General features: G+C 33.8%; 1 protein-coding gene across 2 annotated transcripts in view; it reads left to right on the forward strand.

Moving 5' to 3' along the window:
* Window positions 1-13,658, forward strand: part of LOC142349426 (uncharacterized) — a 63,238-nt gene that overhangs the window by 32,120 nt on the left and 17,460 nt on the right. The window contains exons 7-9 of one of the 2 annotated variants that reach the window (XM_075400971.1): window positions 280-463; window positions 837-961; window positions 5,869-5,982. In XM_075400971.1, coding sequence (XP_075257086.1) covers window positions 280-463; window positions 837-961; window positions 5,869-5,982 — 423 coding nt within the window. The remainder of the gene's footprint in view (window positions 1-279; window positions 464-836; window positions 962-5,868; window positions 5,983-13,658) is intronic. The other variant, XM_075400972.1, reaches the window with a different exon arrangement.

Consider the following 13,658-nt stretch of genomic DNA (forward strand, 5'->3'; position numbering starts at 1 on the left):
TGCTTTCTATGCCATACTTTACGACAATTTTACTTGAACAGCAGCCTAATTAGCCTTTTACCATTTTAAACGCAATTGCGTCTCTTAGTGTATGCTGTCCATGCCCGTCTCCACCTTCAATAATAACCGCAATGGCTATTTACGCCTACAATAAGGCCATACAAACAATAATTAGTGCAAAAACACACACGAGTATAGAACTAATTACACGGGCTGATGAAACAAAACATTTTTTTACTCACACGAGAAAGAAGACAAGTTGTGAATTTATTTTTCCAGACAGGATACGCCATCTGGGAGACGATAAAGATGATGAGTGAAGAGAATGCTCTTTTGAGGAATAAAAGAGATGTATCGAGAGAGATCGACAGTGTGATTGACACAATTGCATCAAATTCCCAACTGGCTGCCAAGTGGGACCCAAATCCCTATGTCTGGAGGTACAGCTGGGAAGCCGAACCAGGTGAGAGTTTAGTTATAAACCTACTAAAATCAAATTGATGTGCCTTCTTTACGAACCAGCGACCCTTCATTTTATTAAAATTGTGAGGTTTGTAAAAATTGCTGACAAGAGATGAAGTCATTTTTATAATTACCACTTAGCATAATTCTTCTTTTGTCGTAGATAATATCCTATATACTTAGCATAATATCCTATAATGTAAAACCCCCTTTTTTGTACATGTTTTAAAATACGTTTTGTTGAATTAAAGAGGTGAAATAGACCAATTGGTCCACTTTATGTCGTGGGGCCCTGGCTAGTAAAGTTTTTTTGGAGATTTTTTTAAAAGTTTTACAGCCGAGCAAATCTATTTCGAATGCGATTCTCTTTTGAGTGACAGATTACCTCGGCAATGGAGTAGTGTACTGGGCATCAATCATGTTGGACCTTGACGACAGCAATCAGCCAATCACAGTGCGACTGGGAGAGGTGTATGGATACCCACCTTACGAGAACGAAGTGAGCAAACAATACTTTCAGTGAAAACATTTTGTCACAACATTGTAAAGTACAAAATTTTGTCGAATTTTGGTAATGCACTCTCTACGGTCATGGAAAATGACTAGTTTTTTCAAATAATCGTAATTAATTGTCTCACCTCGCGAGCCCAGAACTTCGGAAAGTGAATGCCGGTAATAATTTCCGAAAAAAGAGTCAATATAAAAAAAATGACGTGAAATCGACCTGAACAAATTGACCTCCACAAATTTCGCCATTTCTTCTACTACATTCTGTAATTGCATTCATGACATAAAAAATTGTTTTCTTATGATGCTTATTTTAATCTGCTTAAACATACAAAATATAGAGCCAATTTTGTTGTACAATTAGTTTTCAAAAAAAATTCCTATTAGCCAAACCGCCTAAATGATTTGGTTTTTTTACTACTTTGTTTTCTATTTGGGTATTTGACGGACCAAATTTTTTGAGTAAAAACCCGAAACAAAGCCATTTGGGCTAATAAAACCGATTTTTTTCGAAGATAAGAATTAAAAGATTTCTGGAGTTGTGACCCCAATTTTCAAACATAAAACTTTTCAAAGAAGAAGGTAGTGGTTTCTCTGAACGCTTCGAAACAGAAATGATTGACATTTAATTAATATTATTAAGGACTTTGACACCACTATAGTTCACAAACATATTTTAGATCTCTTCCGTTCTTGATTATTTTCAAATGTAGGGTCATTTTACGCGCTAATTACCTAGATAGCAAAATCGTTAGTTCAATCAAATCTTGGATTATTTTTACAGACTTTTTTGTTGTTTCGCTTTGTTTTGCGGAATCTAGGGGAAATTAATTTTTGAAATGAGATGTTGCCTTTTAAAACATTTCTCCCCAGATTTTATATTTTTTTATGTGGAAGAGAAATCAACGTTTGAACAGGTTTTCGGTATTAAAGAGGGTTTTTTCCCGTGAATTAATAATTACTAATAATAATTTTGGTTCCTGTGTAATCGCAGCGGAACAGCATTAGGCCTACAGTAGCCTGTTCTCAGCTGCCCTTTTTCTTATTATTCCCCACATTTCAGACTATTTTTTCTCTATGAGCAGCATTGCTCTTTTTTGGTGACTATGGCCACTTTTTTTTGCGTCTGAAACTTTCACGTGGTACCATCATTGCAGCCAACATTGGTCAGGCTATGGTCAACCTGAAGCTATGGTTAAGTAAGAGCTCATCCTTACACAGACAGTTTCACGGAGGCTGGGGATTGATCTCTCAATCATTGGCGTTTGAATCACACACCTTACCACTCGGCTATCACGCCTTATGTTTTTCATTCTTTCCTGAATGCTTCAGTTGTTTTTCATTCTTTTCTAAATGCTTCAATTGCTTTTCATTCTTTTCTAAATGTTTTCTCATGCAGATGTCATGACAGCTTTAAAATTTTGTTATTTTTTTTAAAATGGTTAATACTTGCGACTTTTAGAATCTTTCTTTTGGAGATTAGTTTTTTTTTATCAGTTTTTATTATTTCGATAAAAATCATTTTTTTTAAGTATTGACCAAATCGTTGTTCTTTTTGTCTCGTCCTTTAGTAACACTAATAAGATCTGATTAGTTTTTGATTGAAACAAAATAAAAACCAAATAATTGGTTACGATTACTTTCAACTTTTATTACTTTAACGCTAGGTTTTCAACGAAACTTCGTAGAATTGTCATTTTTTTGTGCTTGTTTTTTTGTTGTCATCTCACTTTGAATTACTAATGACATGTTTCATTGGTTTTTGGATGATTCCTAAATGAAACTATATAATTAATAGCTTCATTTTGCAGCAAATTTTTCCTTAGACACCATTTTTTTCTAGAATTTTAAAAAAATAGTTTTTTTTCTTTTATTTCGTCCATTTCCCCTTAAGTTGAAAAGAATATAAAACTATATGCTGTGATATTGAGACCAATTATCTATGTGGCAACAATTGCTTTAGATAATTATTTGCAGTAAATATCTTGACGTCTCTTTCTTTTTTTTCGAAATTAGCTCTAGTTGAGGTTAGAGGAGCAGTTTTGTTTGTTCACAGAATGCTTCAGATTTAAGCACATTCACAGAAAAATTAAGCAGATATATCATTTATACTCAAAAACAATGAAAGGTCAGTGGCTATAACTTTGAACTGCTTCTGTTGATATATAGCGCTTTTTCTCAAGTTTTTGTAACCGTACCTGTTTTTTTAAAGAAACTCTAGCAGTTACAATACAACCATTGCTATGTACATTAAAATATCATAGGATTTAACATACATTGCAATCGCTATTAATTACATTTTTAACTGTCTTAATCCCAATTTTTCAATTACTATACAGACGGGCAATTGCACTTCATTTCCTCAATATTTTCCACTTAGAAACCGGAAATTAAAATGTCACTTAGTTTTTTAATAATAAAATAATCAGGCAGTAAATTACTTGCATAATCTCAATTTAAAATAGATTGACTGTGGACTATGGTTCTCTCTATAAGTACAAAAGTTCTACTTTTTCATGTTTGGCTTGGCGTAGAGGTTTTTCCGCAGTATTTGTTCAAAATTTTTTCCTATAATTTTTAAACAGAAGCGTAATTATGGATTGGTTTAGTGGACTGTAACTGCAGAACTTGTGTGCAATCTTATCAGGTTGCATTGAACTATTCATATCTTGATCTGATTTGCACTAATCATTACTGTGCAACCAATACAATTGATATTTTCTTCGGAAGCTCAAGATTTCATCCAAATTAAACTAGTGGTGACAAATTGATGACACTTCATTCCATTTTTATCTTTATAAGAATATGAGTTAATATCGCTGAATTTTTTTGTCTCACTCATTAAAGCGCTAATTTTGTAATCAAATGGATTTTCATTAATTTACAGAAATGATACATACTAACCGCACTTTCATACTTGACCTTGTATGATTAGCTGAAAAAAATTTAAACTTTTGAAGCATGGAGGGAAGCCACCAGTGACGATTTCTAGAACGTGATTACAGATTTGCAAAAGGGTTTCAAAGGGACTCCAAAAGATCGTTTCTTAAAAGTGGTAAAGTTCAAAGCGTAAGGCAATTATTAAGATTATCAAATGAATTTCGCTTACCAATCAAACTAATTTGACTTTTAGTATTACGAGAGCCGTTGCAAATGAACGGATAATTAATCCCGCATTAGGGTGAACGTATTTAGGCGTTATTTAAACATTCTTTCACTCCGCGCTAAACAAATTAACGCTCGTTAAGACTACCAGTACACAAGTATTTAAACAACTTAGTTCGACTTATGTAAATTAACACAACTTTAGGCCTGGATCTCCTCGCTGATATTCAGGATGAAAAATATACGTTGTTGAGCGTAGGCGGCCGGCCTGTATAACCGCACTTACTTTTGATTTAAATCGCTTCTTTTGACAGTTGCAATGCTTATCTCTTCCCCCAAGTTCAATAAAGGTGAAGCAGATTGCTTCAGGGGAAAAGACAATAGATCCTCAAAAAAATCCCCCAAGAAAGCCATAATTGCTGTGCTTTTGGAAGAGGGGAAGAGTAGAAAACAGGCGCCTACGTGATCAAAAATTGAAGCTCTCAGTTTTTTAGATTTTTTTGGAGTTTCAATAATTTTTCCGTGAGATAAAAAGAGTTAATTGTCTTGCTTTCTGGGCCAATAGGAAAATTAAGAAGCACATCACTTTGAATGTGAGTTTGTGATTCGCTCCCTATTTGCCCAAACTGAGCTGAGAGGAATTTATTGTTTCTTTCAACGAAGTGCGACGGAATAAATTTAGAGAGACATAAGAGAGCCAGAAATCAGCACCAAACAACTGCTTCCTTTTTTTCATAAACCCCTAAATTCAAAAGAGAAATTTTTAAACTTATCAGCATTTCAAAAAGAAAAAGTAACTACGAGGAAGTTAACTACGGTTAAAACACGTGCCTACACAAGAACATCTTCATCAACTATCAGCTCAACCCGATTAATTACTTCTCAGTGTAAGCTTGTTTATTTAAACAATCTATTTAACTAATTTAATTTTCAGCCCCCATTTAAATTTTAGTTGAGACGTATTAGCCCGAACAGGTCTTGGGTATATATCTTTGCCTTCGTTTTGTTTATTCCTTTATCAGATTGATCGGCATACATACAGGGATCCTGAATTGTGTGATCTGTAATAGCCCGTTCAATTTGATAGACCGGCTTTTATCTGTGCAAATTTGAACATAGGAGCGAACTGTAATGAACTATGATGCATTCGGTCTCTGATTGTAGAAATCTTTCTGAATGCAATAATTCATGACTTTTCCTTTTATGTATTTTTGTTTTTTTTTTGCAATAGGGCGGAGGTCGGTTTTGCCATATTTACGATTTTCATAGTTTTATTATTGATAAGTTCAGATAAAAAGAGATTAGAGTGCTCTGTGTTTATACTGTTCTAGGTCAAGCTGTGATTCAAATTCAGTGGAATTATGACTTACTTGAGCTGGTAGACCCAAAAATTGTCAAAAAGCCTTTGAAGTAATTTAACAGTGCCTTAATTCTCATTTGGCAGAATGTTAGCGGATTAATATAAGTGATTGTAATTTTTTCCGATTTTTTCGAATTGGTAATACTCGTTAGAACTAATGACTGTCCTTCATATTTTTTAAGATCTATTTTGACCCCCCCCCCCCCAGGTTAGCGGTCATTTTCTTCGCACCTCGCACTCCCTTCCCCGCCAGCGCGTAAGTTTTTTCCTAAGTAACCTGCATAGCACCGCATATTTGTAATTTGTTCGTGAGGTGATAAAACTAATAGGAGGGGAGCACAATTAGTCTGTTTTCCGTTAGACTCTTCATTTCTCAAACTAAGGAAAGTAAAACTATTGTCTAAATTTTAGTTCATTTTGCTCCCTTGCTTCAGCTTTCATTGGCACTGGAGACTGAGATTGTGCAAAAAGTGATGGAGATAATCAGTGTCGAACCTGAGACCCCCGAAGACATTCTCAACATGCTTCTGCAATTCCTTACCGAAGACGTGAGTTAATAAATGAATTCATTTCGTAGACCCGAATTCGAGTTCATTATTTCCCGGGTCGAGGTTTTGTCAAAAAATAATGTAAGATTAGCGGTGAATAGCGGTGAAAAAAAACTTTCTTCACCGCAAAGCGCCCGCATCTTTTAGCGTTGAATGCGCTGAAAGCGGTGAATTTTTGTAAGAATTGCGTTGAATTTTGCGGTGAATTTTGCTGTCACTTACATCAATGATATTTCCTGTGAATATAGGATAAGCGTTGAAATTAGCGCCGTGAATATTTGTAAGATTTGCGATTTTAGCGGTGAAAAATTTTTTTTCACCGCATTCTGCTGGTAGCGGTGAAAAATTTTTTTTCACCACATTCTGTTGGTAGCGGTGAAAAAATTTTTTTCACAGCATCCTGCTTGTAGCGGTGAAAAATTTTCTTTCAACGCTTAAGCGCTGAAAAAAAAATTTCACGGCTTAAAAATTTTTATTCACCGCATTCATCGCATTGAACGCAAATCTTACAGTTTTACTCAAAATCACCGCAAATCTTACATCTGTTAGCGATTTTTAGCGGTGACACCTGGACCCGGGTTCAATCGACAGACATATGCAAAGAAACTTTTAAAACATGATTTGCAAACTAAAGTGAACATCAATGAATACATAATCGTTATGTAAAACTTTTAAAAAAAATCAAACTTTGAGGAATTTTCCAAAATTATTGAAATCTGTCGCTAACAATTTTAAAATTTAAATTTGTTATAATTACTCAGAGAGAGGTAACCCCAAATGGTTGTAAATCCTCTGGTGAACTTTCTTTGGATGAGGAAACTGTGCTCGACGGATGAAAAATGGAACAAATTGCTCTCTTCAATAAGAACTTTTAACAGTAAAAATGCTTTAAAAATGTTTTAACCGGGTTTTTACTCGATCAGCACAAGAAAGTTCCCGTAAATAGACAAATGGGAGCCTTCAAATCTTATTTTTACCTATGAAAACGAACAGTCATAATTTTAAGATTATTATATTAATAACAATACTGATACTGTGTTTAGTTTATATAACATTTGAAAGCATGTGGATATCTAACCTTAGCGCTATAATCAGAATAATTTACATGTTTACTTCAAAAAAAAAGAAGTTGCCGATCAACTGCTTACTATAATGAAAAGAAAAATGAAAGGTTTTTAATACTACAGCGTCAAAATGAAGTCCTATCATCTCCCATTTGCATTTTTCTCTGCAAATAGTACATTTAATTTATTAAATTTACTCAAAATTAGCAGAGATTTTTGGGACAATATTTTAAGATTGGAGTTGGAAGCGTGTGTGGACAACAGTAAAAAGATCTTGAAAGTGTTGTCCGTCAGTTTCCCCCTGACTACAGTCCATAATTTGAACAAGAGTTTATCTACGTGCAATAAACAAGACCGAAATGAAAGAAAAACCCAATTAGTTATCAATCTAAAAAACCTCACAATTCTTATTGCCAATCAAGAATATATCTGTTTTGCTATTAACCATATCACGGAGCACTAGAAAAATTGTGGATAACAGTGAAAAAAGTCAAGAATTTTGTTACTCGCACGTTAGGATAACTTCCCGGGTTGACCTCATAAATTAAAAAGTTATAAAAATACAACTCCCTAGTACGGCATCATTTAAAAAATGTAGTTTTAAGTTGTTCATCCAAAACCTGTATTTCAGAACAATAGTACAGGAAATGTTGGAATCTATAACTTTTTATTGACTGGGCATTTCTGGAAAAGGTGTGCAATATTTTTCAAGTGGAAACTAAAACCTGAAAAACTCAAATTTTCTTGTAATTGCTCATTTTGCCTCTTATTTAACCTGACCTTCCGGCGATGATTGTTAAGATTAATATATGGCGAAGTGGTCATAAAATTTATTAAAACAAGGAAAATTTTAATTGGTTGTTAACAGCCAGTTTTCTTCTACTGTGTAACTTGATATTCCAAAACTAGTCTTTTTTGATAGCAAAGACTCTCATTTACGTTTTCTGACTGTTCTGAGGCTGTAGGGCAACCCTAAAAAACTAAAAGTGTGCATTGACGTTCACAGTTATTTAATTGCAATGGCGTAAAAAAAATAGTGACAATTACTGACAATTACGGCAACATCACGTACTAGTAATTCGCAAATTTGAGTGAACATAAACTGTAGTTTCGTGAAAAAAACTGAAATAAGATATTCAGAACTCCTTTTCAGCGGTACATTTGCAGATCAATTGATCAGTTCTAGAAATGATTCTGAAGCATCAAACCCCCACCCCAGTGGAACAATAGTATACATGAAAAAACGTGGATAACAGTGAAAGAAGTAAAGAATTTTGTTACTCGCACGCAAGGGTAACTTCCCGCGTTGACCTCATAAATTAAAAAGTTATGAAAATACAACTTCCTAATACGGCATCTTTAAAAAATTGTAGTTTTAAGTTGTTCATCCAAAACCTGTGTTTGAAAACAATAGTACAGGAAATGTTGGAATATATTGTTTTTAAATAAATGAGCATTTCTGGAAAAGGTTTTTTTTTAAATGGAAACTAAAACCTGGAAGAATCAAATTATTTGAAATTACTCATTCTGTTTTCTTATGTAACCTGAGCTTCCGGCGGTGATTGTTAGTATTAATTTATGGCGAAGTGGTCACAAAACTTGATAAAGCAAGAAAAATTTTAATTTGTTGTTAACAGCCAGTTTTTTTCTACTGCGTAAAATGATATTCAAAAACTAGTCTTGTTTGATAGCAAAGAATCTCATTTACGTTTTCTGACTGTTCTCAGGCTGTAGGGCAAACCTAAAAAACTAAAATTTGTGCATTAATGTTCACAGTTTTGTCATCGTACTTGGCGTAAAAGATTGAGTTAAATTGGTCTCATTAGTAAAAATTACGGCCACATCACGTATTAGTTATTCGCACATTTGAATGAGCATAAACTTGATTTTTGTGAAAAAACCTGAAATAAGATATTCAGAAATCGTTTTCAGCGGTATATTTGCAGATCAACTGATCAGTTCCAGAAACAATTCAGAAGCATCACCCCCCAGTAGAACAACAGTATACATGAAAAATCGTGGATAACAGTGAAAGAAATCAAGAATTTTGTTACTCGCACGCAAGAATAACTTCCCGTGTTGACCTCATAAATTAAAAAGTTACAAAAGTGCAACTTCCTAATTTGGCGTCTTTAAAAAGTTGTAGTTTTAAGTTGCTCATGCAAAACTTATTTGAAAACAATAGTACTGGAGATGTTGGACTTTATTACTTTTTAATGATTGGGCATGTCTGGAAAAGGTGTGCAATTTTTTTCATGTGGAAACTAAAACCTGAAAAAATCAAACATTTTTTGAAATTACTCATTCTGCTCTCTTGTGTACCCTGAGCTTCCGGCGATGATTGTTAGTATTAATTCATGGCGAAAAACCCGCAAAACTTGATAAAGCAAGAAAAATTTTATTTGGTTGTTAACAGCTAGTTTTTTTCTACTGCGTAACTTGATATTCCAAAATTAGTCTTTTTTGATAGCAAAGACTCTCATTTAGGTTTTCTGACTGTTCTCAGGCTGTAGGGCAACCCAAAAAATGTGTGCATTAACGTTCACAGTTTTGTAATCGTATTGGCATTAAATCTGAGTTAAACTGGTCAAAATAGTAACAATTACGGCCACATCACGTATTTGTTATTCGCACATTTGAATGAGCAGAAACTGGATTTTCGGTAAAAACCTGAAACAAGATATTGAGAAGTCGTTTTCAGCGGTATATTTGCAGATCAATTGATCAGTTCTAGAAATGATTCAGAAGCATCACCCCCCCCCCGTGGTACAATAGTATACATGAAAAAACGTGGATAACAGTGAAAGAAGTAAAGAATTTTGTTACTCGCACGCAAGGGTAACTTCCCGCGTTGACCTCATAAATTAAAAAGTTATGAAAATACAACTTCCTAATACGGCATCTTTAAAAAATTTTAGTTTTAAGTTGTTCATCCAAAACCTGTGTTTGAAAACAATAGTACAGGAAATGTTGGAATATATTGTTTTTAAATAAATGAGCATTTCTGGAAAAGGTGTTTGTTTAAGTGGAAACTAAACTCTGGAAGAATCAAATTATTTGAAATTACTCATTCTGTTTTCTTATGCAACCTGAGCTTCCGGCGGTGATTGTTAGTATTAATTTATGGCGAAGTGGTCACAAAACTTGATAAAGCAAGAAAAATTGTAAATTGTTGTTAACCGCCAGTTTTTTTCTACTGCGTAAATTGATATCCAAAAACTAGTCTTGTTTGATAGCAAAGAATCTTATTTACGTTTTCTGACTGTTCACAGGCTGTAGGGCAACCCTAAAAACTAAAATTGTGTGCATTAATGTTCACAGTTTTGTCATCGTACTTGGCGTAAAAAAAATTGAGTTAAATCGGTCTCATTAGTAACAATTACGGCCACATCACGTATTAGTTATTCGCACATTTGAATGAGCATAAACTGGATTTTCGTGAAAAAACCTGAAATAAGATATTGGGAACTCGTTTTCAGCGGTCTATTTGCAGATCAATTGATCAGTTCTAGAAACATTTCAGAAGCATCAACCCCCCCCCCCCCCCCAGTAGAACAATAGTATACATAAGAAATCGTGGATAACAGAGAAAGAAATCAAGAATTTTGTTACTCGCACGCAAGAATAACTTCCCGTGTTGACCTCATAAATTAAAAAATTACAAAGTGCAACTTCCTAATTTGGCGTCTTTAAAAAGTTGTAGTTTTAAGTTGCTCATCCAAAACTTGTTTGAAAACAATAGTACTGGAAATGTTGGAATTTATTTCTTTTTAATGATTGGGCATGTCTGGAAAAGGTGTGCAATTTTTTTCATGTGGAAACTAAAACCTGAAAAAATCAAACATTTTTTGAAATTAGTCATTCTATTCTCTTATGTACCCTGAGCTTCCGGCGATGATTGTTAGTATTAATTTATGGCGAAAAACCCGCTAAACTTGATAAAGCAAGAAAATTTTTATTTGGTTGTTAACAGCTAGTTTTTTTCTACTGCGTAACTTGATATTCCAAAATTAGTCTTTTTTGATAGCAAAGACTCTCATTTACGTTTTCTGACTGTTCTCAGGCTGTAGGGCAACCCAAAAATATGTGCTTTAACGTTCACAGTTTTGTAATCGTACTGGCATTAAAAAGTGAGTTAAACTGGTCACAATAGTAACAATTACGGCCACATCACGTATTTGTTATTCGCACATTTGAATGAGCAGAAACTGGATTTTCGGTAAAAACCTGAAATAAGATATTGAGAAGTCGTTTTCAGTGGTATATTTGCAGATCAATTGAGTAGTTCTAGAAATGATTCAGAAGCATCACCCCCCAGTGGTAAAATAGTATACATGAAAAATCGTGGATAACAGTGAAAGAAATCAAGAATTTTGTTACTCGCACGCAAGAATAACTTCCCGTGTTGACCTCATAAATTAAAAAATTACAAAAGTGCAACTTCATAATTTGGCGTCTTTAAAAATTTGTAGGTTTGTTATTTGCTCATCCAAAACTTGTTTGAAAGCAATAGTACTGGAAATGTTGGAATTTATTTCTTTTTAATGATTGGGCATGTCTGGAAAAGGTGTGCAATTTTTTTCATGTTGAAACTAAAGCCTAAAAAAATCAAACATTTTTTGAAATTACTCATTCTGTTCTCTTAAGTACCCTGAGCTTCCGGCGATGATTGTTAGTATTAATTTATGGCGAAAAACCCGCTAAACTTGATAAAGCAAGAAAATTTTTATTTGGTTGTTAACAGCTAGTTTTTTTCTACTGCGTAACTTGATATTCCAAAATTAGTCTTCTTTGATAGCAAAGACTCTCATTTAAGTTTTCTGACTGTTCTCAGGCTGTACGGCAACAATAGTAACAATTATGGCCACATCACGTATTTGTTATTCGCACATTTGAATGAGCAGAAACTGGATTTTCGGTAAAAACCTGAAATAAGATATTGAGAAGTCGTTTTTAGCGGTATATTTGCAGATCAATTGATCAGTTCTAGAAATGATTCAGAAACATCACCCCCCAGTGGAACAATAGTATATATGAAAAAACGTGGATAACAGTGAAAGAAGTAAAGAATTTTGTTTCTCGCACTCAAGGGTAACTTCCCGCGTTGACCTCATAAATTAAAAAGTTATGAAAATACAACTTCCTAATGCGGCATCTTTAAAAAATTTTAGTTTTAAGTTGTTCATCCAAAACCTGTGTTTGAAAACAATAGTACAGGAAATGCTGGAATATATTTTTTTTTAAATAAATGAGCCTTTCTGGAAAAGGTGTTTTTTCAAGTGGAAACTAAATCCTGGAAGAATCAAATTATTTGAAATTACTCATTCTGTTTTCTTATGTAACCTGAGCTTCCGGCGGTGATTGTTAGTATTAATTTATGGCGAAGTGGTCACAAAACTTGATGAAGCAAGAAAAATTTTAATTTGTTGTTAACAACCAGTTTTTTTCTACTGCGTAAATTGATATTCAAAAACTAGTCTTGTTTGATAGCAAAGAATCTCATTTACGTTTTCTGACTGTTCTCAGGCTGTAGGGCAACCCTAAAAAACTAAAATTGTGTGCATTAATGTTCACAGTTTTGTCATCGTACTTGGCGTAAAAAATTGAGTTAAATCGGTCTCATTAGTAACAATTACGGCCACACCACGTATTAGTTATTCGCACATTTGAATGAGCATAAACTGAATTTTCGTGAAAAAACCTGAAATAAGATATTCAGAACTCGTTTTCAGCGGTATATTTGCAGATCAATTGATCAGTTCTAGAAACAATTCAGAAGCATCACCCCCCCCCCCCCCAGTAGAGCAATAGTATACATGAAAAAGCGTGGATAACAATGAAAGAAATCAAGAATTTTGTTACTCGCACGCAAGAATAACTTCCCGTGTTGACCTCATAAATTAAAAATTTACAAAAGTGCAACTTCCTAATTTGGCGTCTTTAAAAAGTTGTAGTTTTAAGTTGCTCATCCAAAACTTATTTGAAAACAATAGTACTGGAAATGTTGGAATTTATTACTTTTTAATGATTGGGCATGTCTGGAAAAGGTGTGCAATTTTTTTTCATGTGGAAACTAAAACCTGAAAAAATCAAACATTTTTTGAAATTACTCATTCTGCTCGCTTATGTAACCTGAGCTTCCGGCGATGATTGTTAGTATTAATTTATGGCGAAGAAATCTCAAAACTTGATAAAGCAAGAAAATTTTTATTTGGTTGTTAACAGCTAGTTTTTTTCTACTGCGTAACTTGATATTCCAAAATTAGTCTTTTTTGATAGCAAAGACTCTCATTTACGTTTTCTGACTGTTCTCAGGCTGTAGGGCAACCCAAAAAATGTGTGCTTTAACGTTCACAGTTTTGTAATCGTACTGGCATTAAAAACTGAGTTAAACTGGTCACAATAGTAACAATTATGGCCACATCACGTATTTGTTATTCGCACATTTGAATGAGCATAAACTGGAGTTTCGTGGAAAAACCTGAAATAAGATATTCAGAACTCGTTTTCAGCGGTATTTTTGCAGATCAATTGATCAGTTCTAGAAATGATTCAGAAGCAACAAACACCCCCCTAGTGGAACAAATACATGAACACATAAATAATTGGAAC

This window comes from Convolutriloba macropyga, chromosome 11 (genome assembly GCF_964194025.1).
Source record: "Convolutriloba macropyga chromosome 11, txConMacr16.3, whole genome shotgun sequence".
Classification (NCBI taxonomy): Eukaryota; Metazoa; Xenacoelomorpha; order Acoela; family Convolutidae; genus Convolutriloba; species Convolutriloba macropyga.